Raw genomic sequence first — 19,172 nt, forward strand, 5'->3', positions numbered from 1 at the left:
TGCTCTGTCTAGAACCACACCCATTCCCACCCGACAACAGCGTCTGAAGCATCGTCATATCTGACGACGAAGACATTACCGTTAGACGAGCACGACCGTGAGGATGTGAAAACGCTGGCGGATGCACGTGTTTCTTCGAAGCACATCTCCAACTTCTTGAATGATCGGATTGGTATGTAAGCCAGATTTGTTTTGTGGTTGTTATTTATTAACGTATTTTTAACTTTGCTTCCTCTTTTTTCTTCGATTTTCAACAATAGGCTGTAAGATTACTCCACAGCAGACCCGAAACCTCATCCGCAACATAATGGGAGGTGATTCTGCTGAAGTCCGACTGAAGGACATGTTGCATGCGCTGCGTCAGTTGGATGACAGCGACGTCCTCGTGATGCAAGACCAAATCGGTATGACAACAGGTATTATTTTACAGACAAAGGTGCAGAAGCTCATGTTCGAGCGTTGGGGCGAGACTTTAGCGATGGACTTTACCCACGGAACAAATAATCTGGGTTATCATCTGGGTGCGTACAACAACAATTATTGCAACTTTTCGTTGTCATATACAGATCATATAACAACCTTAACTTTTTCAAAGTTGCTGTACGATTAACTCATTTTTTTTCTCTTAGGGAGTTTGGTCGTCACCACAGCTACAGGTCGAGGATTCCCGGTTGTCGATTTCATTTGTCTCAACGAACAGGCCTTGACGATTACCAAAGTTTTGGAGTATTTCAAGGACAAAAACCCAGGGTGGAATCAAGTTCAATCCGTGGTAATTGACAAGGATTTCGTGGAGTGGGGCGTGTTAAAGGTTGCTTTTCCAGGAGCCAAGATTCTGCTGTGTCAGTTCCACGCTATCACCTATTGGAAGAAGGTGATGAAGCGACCAGTGTATCGACTAAGAGTTTCGCAATGTGAGGAACTACTGGTGCGGATGTCAAAACTCCTTTACAGGTTTGTAAGGTTGCTCTTGTAGGTGTATCCGGAGTCTAACCACTGCGTTCCTTTGGTTTCAGCAACTCTTGTGCTAGATACAACTTCCACTACGATGCACTGCGTCAGTATTGCAAGGACGAAAAGCGCGAGGCATTTTTTGCCTATTTCGATAAAAACTGGGATTCCTGTCGTGACATGTGGGCCAACTTTGCTAGAGGGAAAGTTTTTACTGCTGGCAACACTACAACGAATAGAATTGAGTCAAACTGGAACCAAGTCAAAATGCTGTTGGGACACAAAACAAGAATCGACAAGACAATTGCTGGACTGCTCCAGCATCAAATGACTATTACGCAGAAGATTGCTTTCACGATTGGGCTTCAACACTCATCTTCACGCATACCCAAGACGGTGCCGAAGTTCTTGCGATCAGTGGCGACTAGGCTGTCTGCTGATACATTTGCGACGGTGAAGAAAGAGTGGGAGCGCTTCGTCAACCTGATGGCTGGTGCTACAACCAAAAGGGTACCAGGAAGTATTTCTTTCTGGAAAATTGACAGTGGGAATGAGCAATTTGTGTGCGACGCTAGAGAATGGACTTGTACCTGCCTATTCTTCACGAGTCATCATCTACCGTGTCGCCACATTATGCAATTGGCAGAATGTGGACTAGGGTTCAAGGTTTTACCAGTCGTTTCGATCGATGCCCGGTGGAGTTTGTCGGTAGCTCTGGATGTGAAAGGCGATCTTACGGCGGCAGCTGACTTACTAAAACCCATCGTGCAGATGTCGAAATTAAGGTCGTCCAAGGTAAAGTTGCCGGAACAGGATAAGGTTGCTGAAAGAAGTGGAAATTCTGGGGCTCCTAGAGCTGATGCTAAGACGCCCAAAGAGGTTGCTTACGTTCGACTTTACAGGAAGGAGCGTGCCAACCAGGTGGTTCCATCCTCTTCGGAAAAGTATTCATACGCAAAAGCAATGCTAGAACCTCTTCTGGAGCACCTATCCTGTCTATCCAGCGCTGCCTTTTATCAAGAGCTCTCCGCTTGGAAGGACGCGGTACAGATTGGACTCAACCACGCTGAATCAAACTGCGGAAGAAGAGATCACAACACAGACGACGGCGATCAAGACGGTCTCTCCTCTCTTGATCCACTAGACGCCATGGATACAGTGAAATTAATGGAGGAGCTGGAAGACTACATGCCCGTCACGGATGGTTGCACCGATAGCGGAGGTACATCTGAGCTCGACGAGAAAATTTCAACTTCGGAGCCTGGTGAAGCTATATCACATACACCTAAACCACCAAGCCGCGCAGTGGATATCATAAACCTCCCGCAACCAAAACGCCGCGGCAATTCCAGGGTGACGACGAAACAGCTTCGACAAACTACTTTAACTTCTGGACAACCCCGTTTAGCTGTTCACAAGTATCCGAGTGGATTGACAGTGACACTAGATCATTTCGTTCGCTGGGCAAGGAACACGCCAAATTTGAAATTCGTCATGGAGACGCTAGCCAAGTACCCAGTCCAGCTTGAAGACCCATACCTGAGAGCACGTACCATTGAGTGTCGGTGGGAAGCCAAGCGGCCAACGGATTATATGCACGCGTTCGCACTTCCAGTAGATCTCAGTCGGTCTCTCCAAGCAGCAGTCACGACAGCATGGAAAGACCAGAACGCGCCTGATCCACTGACCGATACCGTGAAGAAACATGGGGTCAGGCTCGATATTGTCGCTACTATCGATCCAAAACTCTGGGAGTTTAGCAGGTAAGGTTGTTGTACCGCTAAGGTTGCCTTATTATGGTTGCTATAAAAAGGTTGCGCTAACGCATGGTTGCTATATATTTCTAGTCGGTTCGTCGGAGCTTTAACTACATTCCACGCCATCAAAGCAAAGTGCCAAGTGTGGGTCGAAGACCGAAAATGGTTGGAGCAAGATTGGAAAAAAAAATCCCCTCGGAAGTGAGCCTGTTATCAAAAGAGACAAAGACGCAAGGCTTGTCAATCGTTGCTATCTGCAATAGACATCAAGATCTGGCCAACGAAGTGATTGGAAAGTTTGCGTCAAGTCGATTGCTTACGGAAATTCGGACGCTAACTGGAACTGGATCGACCACTTTCGAAAATATCCTGGGTGGCCTATGTCGGGGATGGCTGAACGACACTCATATAGACTTCTGCCTGCGAGCAATTGGAGGTGCTGTAGGCGGTTGCTACGTGATCTCGTCGCTGATGTGGGATTTTGGGTGGCCATCTACACCTAAAATACCTATTGGACAAGTCAACTTTGTCCTCCACGCAGTGCACCTGGACGACAACCATTGGGGTGTTGTTATTATCCACTTGCAAACGACTAATACGAGTGTACGAGTACATGTACACATGTACGAGCCTCTAATTAGTGAATGTTACCACAAGAGCATGGAGAAGGTATGGGAGGGCATACCTAAAGACGATCATGACTCTGCAACCGAAGGAAAAGAAGGCCTTCGCGGATACCTCGACAGGTGGCTCACCGTTTCGAAGCCGAATTCGGAGATTGTGATTGAAAACGTTGAGTGGGTATTATCGCCGCGGCAGCCTGATGGGTCTAGTTGTGGTGTGTTAGTTGTAGCGCAGTGCTACAACTACGTTACCGGTAACATTACAGAACAGACCTACGACGTCTCCAAGAACGATGTCAAAGTAATGCGCCTTCGCATTCTGTGGACAATCCTGCATATGTCCAAGGAGATACCTATCTCCGACACTGACGCTGCAACTACGACTGAAACTCTACAAAAGCTACAAAAAGAACTCGGGTAAGTAGTATCACCTGAATTTATCTTTTAATACAGATAGTAGTCACTGTATTATGCGTTCAGATTGTGAATTGCCATCTCCAGTAGCACTCCAAACGAAAAAGTACCATCCTGAACTGTCCCCCCTTCGAATAAATCCGCCATTAGCTGGTAAATGCGTGCTTCCTCCTCATCAATACGGCCCTGAAATGCCATTTGAGCTGCCATTATTTCGTCCAAACTGTGCTGTATATTATCGAGCACCTTCCGCATCTTCTCCAGCTCCTCGAGTCTCGCGCGCGTCAACTCACGTGCCAAAGTTCTCGTGTCCATATCGATGTCGAAATTGAGAGTAAATCAAGAAAAACAGCAAGTGTGAAAATATTTGTGTTCTTCACATAATACATGTGGCTTACATAAGTAAAGAATCCCTATATTTAGAGAAATTCGATGATGGAGGACACGTGGCGTTGGGTAATTTAAAATATATTACCGAGTGTTCGGCGTGTTATGGTTGTTTTTGGGTCTAAGGTTGCCACAAATCGTGTCAAGGCGTTGTAAGTAAAGTTGCGGTAACGCCATTCAAGACGTGCGGTATCCATTCAGAAATAATCTACATTTTGGTCCTTATTGCGATTTGTGTCTGCACCAATGCAGAAAAATGACGAACGGGACTATTCATTCAACAAGCATTTTGAAGGGCAACCCGAACGGGAAGTGAAGCCACTTGCTTGACCTTGAGTCCACTGGTTGGGCATGCCGCCCTGAGCACGGCCACTTGAGTTGCCCTTGATCTATCTCTTTCGACTTTGCTCAACACCGCCCCACTCAGGTCACTTCCGAATTCGCGTCGTCGCCCCCACTCCGTTCGACTGTATCCTGACACCTCCACAATGGCTCCGCTGTCCCGCTTCGCTTTCGCCGCTTCGACGCTTCTACTCGCGTCGATTGTTTCGGCCGCCGACGAGTGTTCGTCCAGCGTGAGTGAGACAATCATCGCAACTATCGACAACAGCACATACTACGACACGTGCGCGGTGGAGGACGAAGGCGTGACCTTCAACATCTCCACGCTCTTCGATGTGCTCAACTTCACGGACTCCGAGTTCCTACTGTTCTGCAACTCATCGACGTGTCTTGAGCCTGTCCATGAGATGCTTCACTCGATCCCGTCCGACTGCCTCATCCTGTACGAGGGCACGGAACGCAATCTGTCCGAAGAGGTCTCGGCACTGCACGAGGAGTGCCACAAGGTTCTAGGCACGGACGATGACGACGACGACACCACCGACAGCGATGACATGTCCATGAGTATGACTATGAGTATGAGCGGTATGGACATGGACGGCACCACCAGCTCCAGCACGGGTTCCAGTCCAGCGTCCACCGTCAGCAGCGCTTTCATCGCGGGTGCAATTGCTGGCTGCACCGTTGTCGCCGCTATGCTTTAGGAACGATAGTTCACAGATAAACTCGAGCTTAATGCCAGCACTGTTCTAGTAACGTGTAGATTGATAAAATGTTTTTTGTCTGCCAGCTACGCCTGAAGATGTGGCAGTCGTGATACAGCGGAATAGGGAAATACTCTTAAGCCAGGAAGGCGGCAAGGATGGCAGCAGAGACCACCGAGCCCACCGTCATCGTCACAGACGACGCGTCGGAGCTGCCAGAAGCGGAGGCCGTCGAGCCCGAGCTTTGGGCGTGTCCGTCCATGTCCATATCCAAGTTCGCCGCGTCGAGGACCTCGTGGCACTGGTCGTGGAGCTTCGAGACCTCGTCCGCCAGGTCACGCTGCGTGCCCTGGTACGTGATGAGGCAGTCGACCGATCCCATGAGTTCATGAACGGGCTCAAGGCACGTGGACGAGTTGCAGAACGTCAGGAATTCCGAGTCCGTAAAGTTGAGCACGTCGAACACCGAAGAGATGCTGAAGGTCGTGCCCTCCACGCACGTGTCGAAGTAGGTGCTGTTGTCGATAGTGGCGATGAAGGCCTCGCTGACGTCGGCCGAGCACTCGGAACCGACGGTGCCTGCAGTGGCAGAGCCCGAAGACGACGAATGTTCGTGACCCTCGTGGGTCGCACCCGATGAGTGCTCGTGTCCCTCGTGGGCCGAGGCGACGGCAGCCGACGCGACGAGCAGCGTAAAAGAGAACTTGGCCATTGTTAGGGAGGAGCGACTTGAGGCGGATGCGGCGAAAGCGAAAGTGTGCCCTGATTAATTAATGCGCATGATTGTGGTACTGCACTTGCTGTACCCATGTTCTCTAACTGACGGAAGCAATTGTTGATTATCACTCGAGCTTACCACCACTCACTTGCTGCAACGCATCCATCTGGGTAGAAACTCTGTGAACGCGGATAGCCTTGTTGAATGGGCAACGCGAACTCTTCCGTAGTCTCCAGAACTGGACTGGAGTCCAGTGGCATGGAAAACTGATTCCACTAAGGCAGGCCCTTCATTACGTCCAAGTCTAGTACAATGCATGTGATAAACCTTTTCAGTCGGCGGCAATGTGTACTTGTATGTTATGGCTTCGCGTAAACCAGATACCGTGCGCGTTACGCAGCTTGAGATATCAGCTCATGTTTATCAGATTGTTCGAGCCATGATGCAGGAGGCGATTAAATAAGTGATTCCTCTGGTATTCGCGCGAGACACTCAAGTAAAATTTGTGGATGGCAGCGTCTGCATGTCGAAGTGGAAGGCCACATGAACTCAATCCCATCGGTACTGCTGTCAGGTGTAACACGCTTCAGCACCGACAAAGCGTAAAGCATTGCGGTATACAGTACACTGTACGTTGTCGCACGGATACGGAAGGCGGCTAAGCTTGAGCTCAGCTGAAAATTTGAGCCACTGCGGATTGAGCCGTGATAGGGATATCTTTGGTTCCTCGGGTGTGACTTCACAACACCTCCGGACCTGAGCGAGTTGCCAGCCACAGCTCGAGTTTCTCGTGTGCCAACACAGCAGTCTTCCCTCCTTCACCTCCGATCCCAAACTCTATCATGAGAGAACGCCGTGTTCGCACTTTGCCAAGACGATCTTGGGAAGCGAAACTCCGTGTCCGGCGAACGTAGCAAAATGTGCACTGTCTCCTGCAGCAAGACTTACTCCACAATGAAGCCCACCTCCTCGCCTTCACCATGTTCACGAACGCTCTTCGCGATTTTGCAACGCAATCGCACGTCAAGCTATAGCGACCGGGCAGTTTGTTGCGCCGGCCGGTGCCCGCGATCGCGAATGTCGCCGAGTGGTTACCAGTTGTCGGAGAATCCAGGGCTTACCAATAACCATGACCAAGCGCTGGCAACAGCAGTGGCGCGATGACGGTCAAGTTGACCACTTCGGTCGCAGTAGCATGAGGGACGAACGAGCGAAGATTCGGTATACGCCATCGCCGCAAACTTCGAACGGCTGGCCGACTTGAGTTTTTCTGCTTGGGTCGGTAGCTCCTCCTGGAATAAGAGTGCCCGCGTGAATGAGGCAAGTGTCGTGACGTGCACTTTCACTGTCCGTCGTCCAGTTGTCCGACAACTTCAACGTGGTCGATGAGCCATGCCGCCGGACTCGACAAAAGCTCGCAACAGGTACCTTCGAGTCGAAGTTTCGGACGGCACTTCAACGCAACGCGGAGGGAGTGTCGCTTGATGGTGCTGCCTTCCTCGCAGTTCTGCGACTGACTCTCGATTGTTGCAGGCGTTGATGCCGCTCAACGACTGGCCGTGCTGCGTTCTCGACAAGCTTGGTCAGCCTTCGGGAGCATGGCGCCCCTGGCACAAGAGGCAAATCGCAGACGGGCGGTTGGAGACACGCTTGCAATCGAACGCGAATGCAATTCGCGCATTCGAACACTAACACGCGCCTTCAGTTTTCCGTGTCTACTGTGGCTAACTAACCGCCACGCAGACACGGATACGCGTACACCGACATGAACTTACTTGGACGTCGACATGCATCATTCAAGGGTGGGCCACGGACAATGGCGGCCGACACGCTCCTGTTTGTCATCAGTATCAACGATGCAGCCTATCCATCGCTTGCAGTTTTTTATGCAATGCAAACATACAGAGCACGGCGCAAAGATTCTTCACTGCAGGTGGCCCAGATGTTCCTCTCGCGCCTTCCTCGCTGGAATGAATACAAACGCACACTGTAAATGCCCGAGAAGGTGATGACATGGAGCTCATCAGCAACCTCCACGCGCTGGTGTAAAAGTGTTCGAGTGCGGCACAGTTGGACCAGATGAAGCCACCTTTAGCAGACACGCAGGGGTGGCTACGGCGGGGGACATACGGCGCTGAACAATCAGAGTTGAACCACTCAAGTCCCACGGGTACTGTAGAGACATTGGTTGCAGTCTGAGTATTCTTGTAGTCCATGTAGCATACGGAGCCGCCTTCGGAAACCTGTTGCATGCTTAGCGCCGGATGGCGATGACGTGAAAAACTCTCGACCACCTTAGCCTTGTGATGAGTCCTGCATGGAGAGCACCCCATGTCAACCGAAAGAACGAACACCGAGTAACGAGTGGTTAGGAAATACCGTACATGTAGCTGTAAGGGTGGTGAGGAACAACGATCGATTGAAGAGAAGCAAGTGTATCGAGTTGAGTTTAAGAGGAATATATATACAACGCTCCACTCTTGTTCATAAACTAATGTATCTATCACTCACGATAACAAGTCCAGTCGAGATAATAGCTCGACTGCATGTGCTTAGAGGTACAGCAGCACGGGCTGGTCGCTCTGAAGGCGGTACTGGTCCTGGGACTGGTCAACGGGCGCGACAGATGCACCGGGGTTCTCGTCAACAAAGAGGCACTGGAGGACGTCCAGAATTTCGTGGTCCGATACGTTGGCAGCCTGGGGAACACTGATGCTCTGCTCGGCGGGGCTTACGGTGGTGGTGGCGGTGGAGGCAGTGCTCATCGACCACGGGGCGTATTCGGCGACGGAAAGCGGGCTCGGACGGGCAAGCGGGGCGCGGAGCTGAGGCGGTGCGGCAGCGCGAGCGGCGGCCACAGCTCCAGGCGGGTGCTGCGTGCGCAGGTGGCGCGTAAGGTTGCCGGCCGTGCTGAACGTCTTGCCGCAGCCTTCAACGACGCAGATGTGCGCAACGCTGCCGAGGTGGTTCTGCAGGTGACGAGCGAGCTTCTCCGACTTGGTGAAGATGCGCGTGCATCCCTCCACCGGGCACTCGAGCTTCTTGAGCAGATGAAGGCGGCGGTGGCGCGCCAGGTTGCCTGAGGTGCTGAAGCGCTTGGCGCACGAACGGATCGCGCACTGGTACGGCTTCTCGCCCGTGTGGGTCTTCATGTGCTCACGCAGGGTGAACTTACGCTGGAAGCGGCCATTGCACGAAGGCACCGGGCACTGGAACGGACGCTCACGCTCCTGCGTGGGGGCCGGTGCAGCCGCGGGGGCGGCAGTGGCGGTAGGGGCAGCAACCGTTGTCTTGATGTGGTCCATGTTAATGAATGTGGAAGTTGTTCAACTGCTTTTGCTAGTGCAGACGGTCACGGACGCTTTGGTCGCTGTGAGGTGGAAGGCAAGTTTGAAAGTGAGCTCACCAGAGGCGCAGCTTTTGGCTCCGTATCCTCCAGGAGGCTTGCCCTGCCCTCCCCGCTGGCCGGTCCATTGACAGGCCCGTTACTGCGCTGTTGCTGTTGGTCCGCTGTGACTTGCTGCCAGCAGCAGGTTGGCCAGTCCCTGCGCCACGCCACAGCTTGAATGGTCTAGGCGGGATTCCAGGCTGTAAGCGGGTCGCCGTGCAGAGACAGCCAAGTTCGTGGCGTTGTCGACCAAGTCGCAGCGAGGATAAAAATGTTCAAGGTGTTCAACGGGTGAAATGATGGCGAAGCGCTTGAATCTCCCAAAGTCCACCGAGAAACCAACCCGGGGAAGAGCCAAGGCTAGTGTAGAGCAGCGGAGGAGCACGTCCCCCTCCGTTCGCGAAAGCCATGTGGGGCGGCCTGTAGCAAAAGGGAAGACAGGGTCAACACCATCCTAGTGGAAACCGTGGCTCGTTGACTTGCTGATTGGAAGATCAGCGCTTCTCTATGGTAAATATGGTAAAAGTGCACTTGTCGAGCACCATGGAAGTGGTCGGATACACTGCTACAAATTGCACGCTTGTAGACCAAACTGTATAACCACTGAAAGGTGGGAGACCTCCCAGGAAGAGAGCCTGCTTGCCACCATGGTCTCCGAACGTGTACAGTAAGTAGCCATCCACGGATATACACATACATCCAGCCCCGAAAGCAGCGCTGTCACACGCATTGGGTGTCATTACCTACGCCGATCTAATGACGCGATACATGTACATGTACAACCTTGGTCGGTTCAAAGTGCACTATGCACGAAGGTGGCTACACGTTGAACAGATGACGCTCCTCGAGCGTCGCGACGAACTCACGCGTCTTTCCAAACGCCCTCATGCCGCGTCGTCCCTGGAAAAATATCGTGGTGTCTTCAACGTCGCTTACGGGCATTGCGTACACCTGAAACCTCCTGAAATCACCGCAAATTTTGGACACCTAGCAACATGCAGCAGCCTTTTCATTCGCTTCGAGCCGCATGTGTATCTAATATGTACAAGCATTGTACAAATTTGAAGCAACGCGGCTGTAAATACGTAACTCGTTACAGAATTGCGACGCCTTTAAAACTATGTTTGCGCTGCTCGACTACAGGTACATACTATGATACTGTGCATGGCGTGAGAGCACTACCAATTCCAACCTCTGCAGCAGCTGGAACGATGACTTCCAGCCGAAATGCGAGGGTGAATGGAAGTGGGACCTAAAGCTCGATATACAGCGAGCCTGTATCCATGTGCGGGGCGCTGCCAACCGGAGTTCGGTCCGAATAGAGAAGTTGATGCTACTGTCAGCAGTTCAAGCCTGTAAAGTTGATGCTTCTGTCTGAGGACCGACCAGCTTCGTCTGTGAAAGCCGGTTGGCCCTTTGGTATTTGTCCTCGCTGGTGTGAGATGCGCCGCGTTAGCTGCATGGCCATTCCGCTTGACTCACCCAGCGGATACTGTGTCTGAATATTTTCAGTGCTTTCTTCTATAGTGGAGTAAACTGCAACGGACGAGCGATACTCTACCATACTCGCCCGCAACGGCGACGCGTCCCAGGCTGGGCGTCTCGGCGTGCACTACATCCGCACGTGCAGACGACATTGCTTCCAGAATCAATCGGCGAGTCTTCAGTTGGACCGGCGACTGGAGCGCCCTTCCATTCGAAGGGAGGCGAAACCAAAGCAGCATGCAGTGTCCCACCAGGTTGTCCTGATTACAAGCGTGAAGCACACCCCCGTCGCAAACGTGCAGCGCAAAAGGCATCTGTTTCTCGAGTACATGCAAAGAAGTAAGCAACTTGTGACCATGAGGACTTGGCAGGGGCGCCCCATGGATTCTAGGTACCTATGTATCAAAAGTATCCGCTACGCTCGACAAGTCGAAGTCGCGACACTCCATTCCGAACGTTTGTTTGGATATCTTCCATGTCGACACCGACACCTGTCGACACTCGGTCAACAAACGCGTGTACTACAAACGCGCAGGTCGCAGCGTATAGCTACAGTAATGGCATCCATGCTGCCTTGAACGTTACCCGCCGTTCCTGCTGATCATCGTGCAGCGTGATCGAGCGACGCCAGGTCCACAAAGGTGGTGCTCTCTAACCTTTTTTAGGCCAGACACAGCTGGAATACACCATGTACTACAGTATTTTTCAATTGAGTGTCCTCTTCGGCCGAAGCTAAAGGTGTTGCAGTGGAACACCACATGGGACGCTACCCTATTGCTGCTTAGCAGAGGGGGAGGGGGCACTTTCTTGGCTAGCACGCGCTGCCGAAGGATCCCCTAGCAAATCGCTGCAACGCTGATAGCCGCGAAAATTTCGGTACCATGAACATGTAAAGTTAACTGCCCCGCGATTACGTCCCATAGCGCTGCCGTCTGATCGAAGCGACAGATCAAATCGCCGGCTGTGTGCCATTATTGCCGCCACGTTGCATGGACTTGATCCTTTTGGCCTTTGACTCGGATAGGCGTGTGTGAGTTTTTTTTACTTGCAAGAGTGATTTGCTACAACCGAGCGATAGCTGGATTACACCTCGACGAAGGTGAAAGGATCCAACCTTCAACATGCATGATCCTTCTCCGCGAAATGGATGTTCGGCGATTGTTTTTCGGGGAGGTTCCCGTTCCTGCCCTGCGTGAATGTCAACTTCACGTTCAACGCTTGCTTTTGTTAGCTTGATTTGCAATGTATCTTCCTCGAGACTGACACGAAAGCTTCCTGTCTGTCCTCGGCTTACCTAAAGCGCGTGCAGAGTTATCGAGCTCGCACGGTAGCAGCTAAAGGTACTTGGTCTCGTGTGTACGCGACTTGAAGTGTACAAGGTACATTTGCATCGAGCAAAGCTTTTGCGGAGGTCGTGACGGCCATTTTACTGTAACAGCATGCGAAGAAGAAAATGAAGTTATAAACTGCGTGTTCACCTTGCAAAGCTAGCGTAGCGTGCACGCTTTGCTGCTGAGGAATTGAACACGAGATGACAGAAATGGATCATGAAAACCTCGGCACTTCTAGCCGTTTGGATTGATAGTTTACGAATAATGGTTGCATGACAACCCCCTCCATGCAGTTTACTCTCTACAAAGCCTAAAATTCGTACGTAGCCGTAAGGTACGGCGCCTGGGATTGTTGCTGAGGGGCCCTGTTCTCGCGTGGGGGCTCCAGTTTCGGCAATCTGTCCCTGATAATGGCAACATTGTGGTGACCGTTAGCCTGCGCCGCTGCAGCGGCCTGGGCGTTCTCGACGAACAAGCAGTCGAACAGATCCTGCACGTCCGACTCCAGAATGCGTTGTTGGGGAGGGTGCTGCTGTTCGACGGGCGGCTGTGGCGGCCAAAGCAGACCACGCATAGGTAGCGAACCGGTCGGAGGCGGGGCTCTGCCAGGGAACTCAAACCTTGGACGGGGTAGCGTTGGAATTGGTCCGGACGGAACGGGAAGAGCTTCCTGACGGGTCGAAGGGCCGGCACGGTGCTGCGTGCGCCGGTGTCGGGTCAGGTTACCGGCGGTGCTGAACGTCTTCCCGCAACCAGCAAAGTCGCACGTGTGTGGAGTGCGTGCGAGGTGGACTTTCAGATGAGGCACGAGCTTCTCGCGGCTCGTGAAGACACGTGTACAATGCGCAGCGGGGCAACTGATCTTACGCATCGCGTGGAGCTTACGGTGGCGGGCCAGGTTGCCTGACGTACTGAAGCGCTTGCCACATTCCGCCACGGGGCACTGGTGTGGCTGTTCACCAGTGTGCGTCTTCAGGTGTTCATGAAGTGTGAACTTGCGGTGGAAACGTCCGCCACAGCCAGGAACCGGACAGGCAAACGGTCGGTCCTCCGACGGAGCCGCACGGCGAGACGTGCCCGTTCGGCGGGGCGGCGCGGCACTTGCATTCGCATTGGCATTGACGTTGACGTTGGCACCAGGGGCGAGATTGGCAATTGCACCACTCGGGAGATTGGCATGCGTGTTCGGATCTTGCTGTTGGTGCTGGATGACAGTGCTGCGCTGCAGGTAGAACGGGGGGTCCCGCGAGTTGTCACTTAGCATGGCTTGCATTTTTATTGTCTCTCGGCTCGAAGTGGTAGTGGTGGGGCTGGGGAGGAAGCGGACACGTAACACCGTTCGCGCTGATTGAACAGTGGCTCTCCTCGCCTCAAGCTGGTACGTTCGAGAATACAACGGAGGCTGGGATAGCTGTTGTCGCTTTGGCTGGTTTGCTGGGGCTGTCCGCCGCGCCTCTGCGTCGGTCTGGTTTGGTTTGTTTGCGGGGCCATCAACGGACTCGTCCAGACCATTCCTGGCCGTGAATAGGGGCGCTGAATTCGCATTGGATAGGACACATCATATGCTTGCATGATTATGGCTTTGCTGGCTGTTTGTCATTGCTGCACAGTCTGCTGCTGCCAGTGTCCAGAGCTCAGGTTTTCGAGCGCGGATGGACGGACGCCATGCAAATCTGCCACGCTCGAGTGCAGCCATCCGACACAGACACTGCCGCTGGACACTGGCACTTATGCGATGCGTGACGCTGCCAAGTTGTTTTTCCCATGCCTGCAGGAGACAGCCGGGAACCGTGGATAGGCGACCGGGTACTTTTATCTTGGAGATTTGCAGGCTACAGCGAAGACTGCAAGTTGGCTGACGGGTTGGCACCGTCCGTCCCGCCGTCGGACAAGCCCGGGCGCAGGCTTCTTTGCTGGAATATGGTTGCTCGTGTTGTTGGCACGGCCAGGTTGCCAGCGTGGTGGTCTTCGTGCGGCCTTGAGTGCTTCCGACCAAAAGATGGCATTCGTGTTGAGATCGCTTTAACCTTGAGTTGACCTGATACCGTGTGTCAATTGTTCACCATCGCGACGGCGAGCAATTCCTCTATGCTCTTGATCACAACGGGTGTTCTTGACAACACCAGAATCATTCATTCGCGGTCACTGCGGTGCCAGGACGCTCTGCAACGGACCGGGGCAACGCGCTTTGCTGCCGGCAGAGTCCGTTCTTCAGTTGTCAAAACCAAATCTAGAGCATCGAACCGTTTCCGAGTCCAGGATACCACAGGAAATTATTCGATTCCATGACGTGACCTCTTGACAAACGAAGTTCACTTGACTGCTTACCTATTACGGTATGGAGACGGCTGCTGTACGGTACCCAAGGCCGTGTGCGATGACAGTGGCGGTGCCGCTAAAGTGAGAGTGCTGATGCATCGAGGTGGTTGGGTGCGTGTTCGATTAATGGTAAAAAGGAACGGGGAATATCAACCAAAGTGATACATTAAGAAGGAGGCCAGTCATCCGTTCGGCCTTAATAACTTCATCGACACAACTACGCTCACTGGTGGTAAGCCCCGCGGAGGAATGGCTCGCTGCGGATGATGCCGCCCACATTATTGACAAGCGTCCCTGCAGGATTCTCGACAAACAGGCAATCCAGCAGGTCCCGCACATCTTGATCGGAGATGCGGTTGTATGAAGGTCTCGGTGCTACCGCTTCTTGGGGTGGTACGGCGGACCACACCGGGGCCTTCACGAGCATGGCACCAGGGACGACCGGGTACTGCACCATCCGGTTGGGAAACCCTTCCATGGGAAACTGACGCTGTTGCTGTTCAGGGAAAGGAAAGCTCTTTAACATGGGCGGCTGACGCGGAAGCTCCAGTCCAGCAGTACGGTTGGCTGGAGGAGCGTTGTGCCGCGTTCGTCGGTGCCGGGTCAGGTTTCCAGCCGTGCTGAAGGTCTTGCCACAGCCTTCGGTATTGCAGGTGTGCGGCGTGCCCGCGAGGTGGACCTTGATGTGTCTCATGAGCTTTTCGCGGCTCGTGAATTCCCTGGAGCAGTGCGGCGTCGGGCAATTGAGCTTCTGAACGGAGTGCAGCTTCCTGTGCCGTGCGAGGTTGCCCGAGGTGCTGAACCGCTTGCCACAGCCCTCAACGGGACAGTGGTGGGGCTGCTCGCCCGTGTGTGTCTTCATGTGTTCGTGTAGCGTGAATTTGCGGTGGAACCGGCCGCCGCAGGTCGGGATCGGACAAGCGAACGGCCGATCCTGCGACGGCGGAGCACGCCGTGACTCGGTCGGCTTCGCCGGCCGGCTCGGCAGGAGATTGGGTTGGTGCTCCTGGTGGTTGAGCATGGCTTGCATCGTTGCGCTCCCGTTTAACTTCGTGGATGCCTGGCAATTTGAATTGTAGGCGAGCTGGCGGACAGGGCAGTGGCGAATCAAAGTGCAAAATGCAGCTCGTGCAGAGAACGGAGGGTGGATCTCCTCACGGCACCAAACTCAGGATGGGGAAGCGGCTTCAGCGAGAAACCAGGTTTGCTGCTGTCCTGCAGAAGTTGATTTCATGGCGGTCTCACTTACCGGTGGGGCAACATGCACCTGCAGCGCGACGGCGTGGACCTCCTTGCTGTGATACCATTGCTAAACTCGATTGATTTTGCACGTCAGGCTAGAACTCATAGCGGGAGGCTTGGCTCTTTTTCGTTTTCGAGTAGCTGCGCGAAGCAGCTAAGCAAACAACTGTATTGTCATCGCTATCACCCTCCACGCCCCGTCCACTGCTTCAACACGAACAATTGATGACTCTCGGGGCTCGTTTCGCGCGGACGCTGGTGTCAATAGAGCTGGAGCTTTGAGGAAGACATTCGGTTATTTTATCTGGTCTTGGTTTCGAGGCAACGTGGGGTGGAACGCATTGCCGAGCATTTCCAAACGGTTGGCGGAGGCTACCGCAGCGTACCAAGTCGTCCAGGACATGCACATCGCAGATCGCACTTTGTCATAATTTGTGCATTTTCGCTAGGCTCGTCATTTACACGTAGATGTAGAAGTCACGACGTCGAGCGGTCTGAGTTGGCTACATGCACGAAATGGAGCACAGACCTGGCGTCTCCAAGACGCATCGGGTGTTGACCGGGGTATAGATAGTCTGAAGCGCGAGATCCACTTGGAGTTTTTGTGGTTACGAGTATCGGACCCGCTTGAACTCCCACTTCTTAGCTGTTGAAATCAATGTCGGACGTCGATCTGGCGAACTGTAGCGCATTGCCGACACAAACCCCGCAGTCCACCAAGAAACGCGGACGTCGTGGTGCTTCATCCACACGTAGAAAATTGTAACACGGGCTCGTAAACTTCGCACAGGTTGTACGTACATTAATACAGGTACGTACGTGCGGTAGGATGCAGTTGGGGTAGTTAGAGAGATGCACTTTTACCAAGCAGGGAACTCCAACGCGAAGTTTGCAGTACATGTACGCGAAAAAAAAAACTGCAGAAGATCGCGTTCGGTTTTGTAAGCAAATCTAATGGCGAGGTCAAGTCTCTGCAACGTGCCAAATTGCCAGTCGCATGTACACTTAAGTACTTCGCAGTTCCAACATGAAAATGTCAAGGCGATTGATCACCTCGAAGCGGCTGTGCATTGCCAGTGCCTACAGTCGTGCATCGAACCGAGAGAGAAAGAGATTATCTTCTCTGCACAGGATGCCGTGAAGACGATGCTCTGCTCTGCTCCCATCTCTCCAATTCTTCGCGCTCCGGCTCACGTCCCACCGGAAACGCATCTTCAAGGGTTGCTACACGGCAGGCAAATCCAACTTATCGTTCGACAATTAAGAAAAAACTTTTTTTGCTTAGCATCTATACAGAGTTGTTGCTGTGAGGGTCTTTCGCCATCTTTCCGTCGTCCACCGGGTCAATGCCAGTGGTCTGAACATGCTTGGCGTGCTCCATCTTCAGTGCTTGATCGCGCATACGGGCGCCGATGCGCTTGGCTTGCGTCACCTTGTACAGGACAGTAATGAAGGTGGCCACACAGACCACGCCAGCGATCACAAGAGAGACGAGGATCGGAGGGCCGTACAGGTTGTCGCCGTCTTCGTTGCTAGCCGTTTCCGTGCATCGCGGCCCGGTCCACGAGTCCGACGAGCACTCGCAACGGCCGTCCGAGTTGCACGTACCCGTCGTCACCGCCGAGGACCCACTAGTCGAGATAGTACAGTCGTCGTCCGAGTTGCAGAACGCCATACCCGATACTGTCACAACCAGGTTGTCGTCGTCCTGGTAGTCGTCGATATGGTCCTCAATCCACTGCTTGGTCGGGTGGGTGGACGGATCGCATCCGTACGCCATCGACGAGCCTGCGGACATGTCCTGGTACACGCGAATGTAGTCGATCTTCATGAACATGGGGAACGCGTCGCAGATAGCGTTCGTCTTTTCATCGGTGCCGTCGCCGTAGCAACCGCTCGAGCCGGCGTTGGGCGGTTTAGAGCCCCACGAACTCGACAACGCAACGTTGAAAATGAAGTACATTGGTTCCTCAACCATGAGCTTCTTCGGGTTCATCTGTGTCGTGTCCTGAGGCGGATTAGTGACTGATTCAGCTGGGATCTCGAAGATAACCTGTCCTTCCACCTCCCAACGAATGTAACCAGAGTCGCCCGTAACCCACTCCAGCGAATACGTAACCCAGTCCAAGTACGCCGCCATGTGCACTTCCCAATTGGAAGAAATAGCGTCCATTTGGTACGTGAACTCCGATCCCGAGCTCGTGGAGCCTCCAGATTCAGTACATTTCGACCCAGTGTTACCGGCGTTGCACAGATAAGCACCCGTGTAAGCGTTCTGCTTGGGGAAACACGTGCCGTTCGTGTTGACTCCCCAGTGTACCGTTCCATTGTCCTTGAATCCCAAGTCCGCGTTCACGTCGTACGACGCCGGACACAAATCCATCGTGCACGCGTTCTCCGTAATGCCCTTAGTCACCGACGCGTTGATAGTAGCGAAGCTCTGGACGTCCTCACTCTCTACATCGCACAAGTTATTGGCGGCGTAACGGAGTCCCTGATACCACGACTTGTGGCCACGTAAGTTCCAGTAATACTTGGTCGGCACGTCCTGGTTGTTCGCGCCTTCGGTGGTACAGTCGTAGCTGTACAAACAGTAAGCTGACGTGTTGTCCGCGATGATACGGAAGTCATCGGGCATACCCGGTCCCACCTGGATCGACGAGGAGATAGCTGTACCTCCTCCTTCGAGAATATCAATCTCCGGTGCTCCACGACCCTGGTTCGGGTTCATACCGGAGCCCGGGTTGTCGTCACAGGCACTGATGCGTTGGTTCTGCGAGTCGAAGATGGTCTCGTTGCATTCATTGTATGAGAACGGCCACATACGGGCCGTGGAACCCGTGAAAATGGCGCGGCCGAGGTTACCCATGAGCCAGATACCGGGCCACGTCGGGTAGTAGTCGATATTAGTGGCACGCACACTGGTAGATCCGGATTCAATGTCCGGGTTGCCCGACGCATTGGTCACGGCGCCGGGTAGTTGGGCCCGGACCGTGACCAGACCGCCTTGGAAACAGAATTTGTTCCAACCCTGAACCATAGCAGACCGGTAGTAAAACGTCACGTCCTCAAAGCCTGGGGGCGAGATGTACTCGTTCCAGACTGTGAGGTTAGTCTCGTGGATGTCCGATTCGATGTAAAAGTAGCAGTGGCCGTCGTCGTCACAGGCCGTTCCTGTCATATTCGGATAGTAGATTTCGAGAGCAGCATTCACACCGTCCGGCTTGTCGATAGCCGTCCAAAGGTGGTCCTCTCCGGCGTCGAAGCTGCGTCCTTCCTTGTTAAACTCGTCGCTCATGATGAGCGTCCACGTCTCGCCGCGCGACGACTTGTGCGTCTGCGCCTTACTGGGCGTATCCACGTCCACCCATGGTAGAACGCCCGATTTGGTCTCATACGACTTGGTGGTGGTTGACGCGCCATAGGCAGCGGACGCCATGACGGACAAGACCGTCACAACGCGTGACATGGCTGAGTGGGTACCTAACTGTGACGGAACTATCTGCCTGGG

At 53.3% G+C, this 19,172-nt stretch overlaps 11 protein-coding genes across 11 annotated transcripts; 4 read left to right on the plus strand and 7 right to left on the minus strand.

The window, feature by feature from the left end:
- Positions 1 to 160: 160 nt before the first annotated feature.
- Positions 161 to 3,752, plus strand: PPTG_12445 (hypothetical protein; the record flags this gene model as incomplete). The annotated part of the gene is made up of 5 exons (XM_008908474.1): positions 161 to 176; positions 261 to 521; positions 630 to 954; positions 1,017 to 2,714; positions 2,972 to 3,752. 5 exons carry the CDS (start codon positions 161 to 163, stop codon positions 3,750 to 3,752), a joined length of 3,081 nt encoding a protein of 1,026 aa, XP_008906722.1.
- A 47-nt stretch (positions 3,753 to 3,799) lies between these two features.
- On the minus strand, positions 3,800 to 4,060 carry PPTG_23103 (hypothetical protein; the record flags this gene model as incomplete). The annotated part of the gene is made up of 1 exon (XM_008908475.1): positions 3,800 to 4,060. One exon carries the CDS (start codon positions 4,058 to 4,060, stop codon positions 3,800 to 3,802), a length of 261 nt encoding a protein of 86 aa, XP_008906723.1.
- Positions 4,061 to 4,416: 356 nt separating this feature from the next.
- PPTG_12446 (hypothetical protein) lies at positions 4,417 to 5,301 on the plus strand. The gene has a single exon (XM_008908476.1). It carries the CDS (start codon positions 4,621 to 4,623, stop codon positions 5,176 to 5,178), a length of 558 nt encoding a protein of 185 aa, XP_008906724.1. The 5' UTR covers positions 4,417 to 4,620; the 3' UTR covers positions 5,179 to 5,301.
- Positions 5,211 to 7,131, minus strand: PPTG_12447 (hypothetical protein). The gene has a single exon (XM_008908477.1). The coding sequence runs from the start codon at positions 5,888 to 5,890 to the stop codon at positions 5,315 to 5,317; it is 576 nt and encodes a 191-aa protein (XP_008906725.1). The 5' UTR covers positions 5,891 to 7,131; the 3' UTR covers positions 5,211 to 5,314.
- On the plus strand, positions 7,026 to 7,357 carry PPTG_23104 (hypothetical protein; the record flags this gene model as incomplete). The annotated part of the gene is made up of 1 exon (XM_008908478.1): positions 7,026 to 7,357. The coding sequence occupies one exon, from the start codon at positions 7,026 to 7,028 to the stop codon at positions 7,158 to 7,160; it is 135 nt and encodes a 44-aa protein (XP_008906726.1). The 3' UTR covers positions 7,161 to 7,357.
- Positions 7,358 to 7,435: 78 nt separating this feature from the next.
- PPTG_23105 (hypothetical protein) lies at positions 7,436 to 7,588 on the plus strand (the record flags this gene model as incomplete). Its single annotated transcript, XM_008908479.1, has 1 exon — positions 7,436 to 7,588. The coding sequence occupies one exon, from the start codon at positions 7,436 to 7,438 to the stop codon at positions 7,586 to 7,588; it is 153 nt and encodes a 50-aa protein (XP_008906727.1).
- A 726-nt stretch (positions 7,589 to 8,314) lies between these two features.
- PPTG_12448 (hypothetical protein) lies at positions 8,315 to 9,521 on the minus strand. The gene has a single exon (XM_008908480.1). The coding sequence runs from the start codon at positions 9,199 to 9,201 to the stop codon at positions 8,449 to 8,451; it is 753 nt and encodes a 250-aa protein (XP_008906728.1). The 5' UTR covers positions 9,202 to 9,521; the 3' UTR covers positions 8,315 to 8,448.
- Positions 9,522 to 10,103: 582 nt separating this feature from the next.
- Positions 10,104 to 10,226, minus strand: PPTG_23106 (hypothetical protein; the record flags this gene model as incomplete). Its single annotated transcript, XM_008908481.1, has 1 exon — positions 10,104 to 10,226. One exon carries the CDS (start codon positions 10,224 to 10,226, stop codon positions 10,104 to 10,106), a length of 123 nt encoding a protein of 40 aa, XP_008906729.1.
- Positions 10,227 to 12,310: 2,084 nt separating this feature from the next.
- Positions 12,311 to 14,393, minus strand: PPTG_12449 (hypothetical protein). Its single transcript, XM_008908482.1, has one exon. The coding sequence runs from the start codon at positions 13,371 to 13,373 to the stop codon at positions 12,411 to 12,413; it is 963 nt and encodes a 320-aa protein (XP_008906730.1). The 5' UTR covers positions 13,374 to 14,393; the 3' UTR covers positions 12,311 to 12,410.
- Positions 14,394 to 14,529: 136 nt separating this feature from the next.
- On the minus strand, positions 14,530 to 15,748 carry PPTG_12450 (hypothetical protein). The gene has a single exon (XM_008908483.1). The coding sequence runs from the start codon at positions 15,447 to 15,449 to the stop codon at positions 14,643 to 14,645; it is 807 nt and encodes a 268-aa protein (XP_008906731.1). The 5' UTR covers positions 15,450 to 15,748; the 3' UTR covers positions 14,530 to 14,642.
- Positions 15,749 to 16,890: 1,142 nt separating this feature from the next.
- Positions 16,891 to 19,160, minus strand: PPTG_12451 (hypothetical protein). The gene has a single exon (XM_008908484.1). The coding sequence runs from the start codon at positions 19,128 to 19,130 to the stop codon at positions 16,950 to 16,952; it is 2,181 nt and encodes a 726-aa protein (XP_008906732.1). The 5' UTR covers positions 19,131 to 19,160; the 3' UTR covers positions 16,891 to 16,949.
- Between the last annotated feature and the right edge of the window lie 12 nt (positions 19,161 to 19,172).

The sequence above is a fragment of the Phytophthora parasitica genome (genome assembly GCF_000247585.1).
Source record: "Phytophthora parasitica INRA-310 unplaced genomic scaffold supercont2.30, whole genome shotgun sequence".
NCBI lineage: Eukaryota > Oomycota > Peronosporomycetes > Peronosporales > Peronosporaceae > Phytophthora > Phytophthora nicotianae.

Excerpts from the sequence above, each read along its gene's own strand:
- PPTG_12446 (XM_008908476.1), top strand. The coding sequence starts at position 4,621 with ATGGCTCCGCTGTCCCGCTTCGCTTTCGCCGCTTCGACGCTTCTACTC.
- PPTG_12447 (XM_008908477.1), bottom strand. The coding sequence starts at position 5,890 with ATGGCCAAGTTCTCTTTTACGCTGCTCGTCGCGTCGGCTGCCGTCGCC.
- PPTG_12448 (XM_008908480.1), bottom strand. The coding sequence starts at position 9,201 with ATGGACCACATCAAGACAACGGTTGCTGCCCCTACCGCCACTGCCGCC.
- PPTG_12449 (XM_008908482.1), bottom strand. The coding sequence starts at position 13,373 with ATGCAAGCCATGCTAAGTGACAACTCGCGGGACCCCCCGTTCTACCTG.
- PPTG_12450 (XM_008908483.1), bottom strand. The coding sequence starts at position 15,449 with ATGCAAGCCATGCTCAACCACCAGGAGCACCAACCCAATCTCCTGCCG.
- PPTG_12451 (XM_008908484.1), bottom strand. The coding sequence starts at position 19,130 with ATGTCACGCGTTGTGACGGTCTTGTCCGTCATGGCGTCCGCTGCCTAT.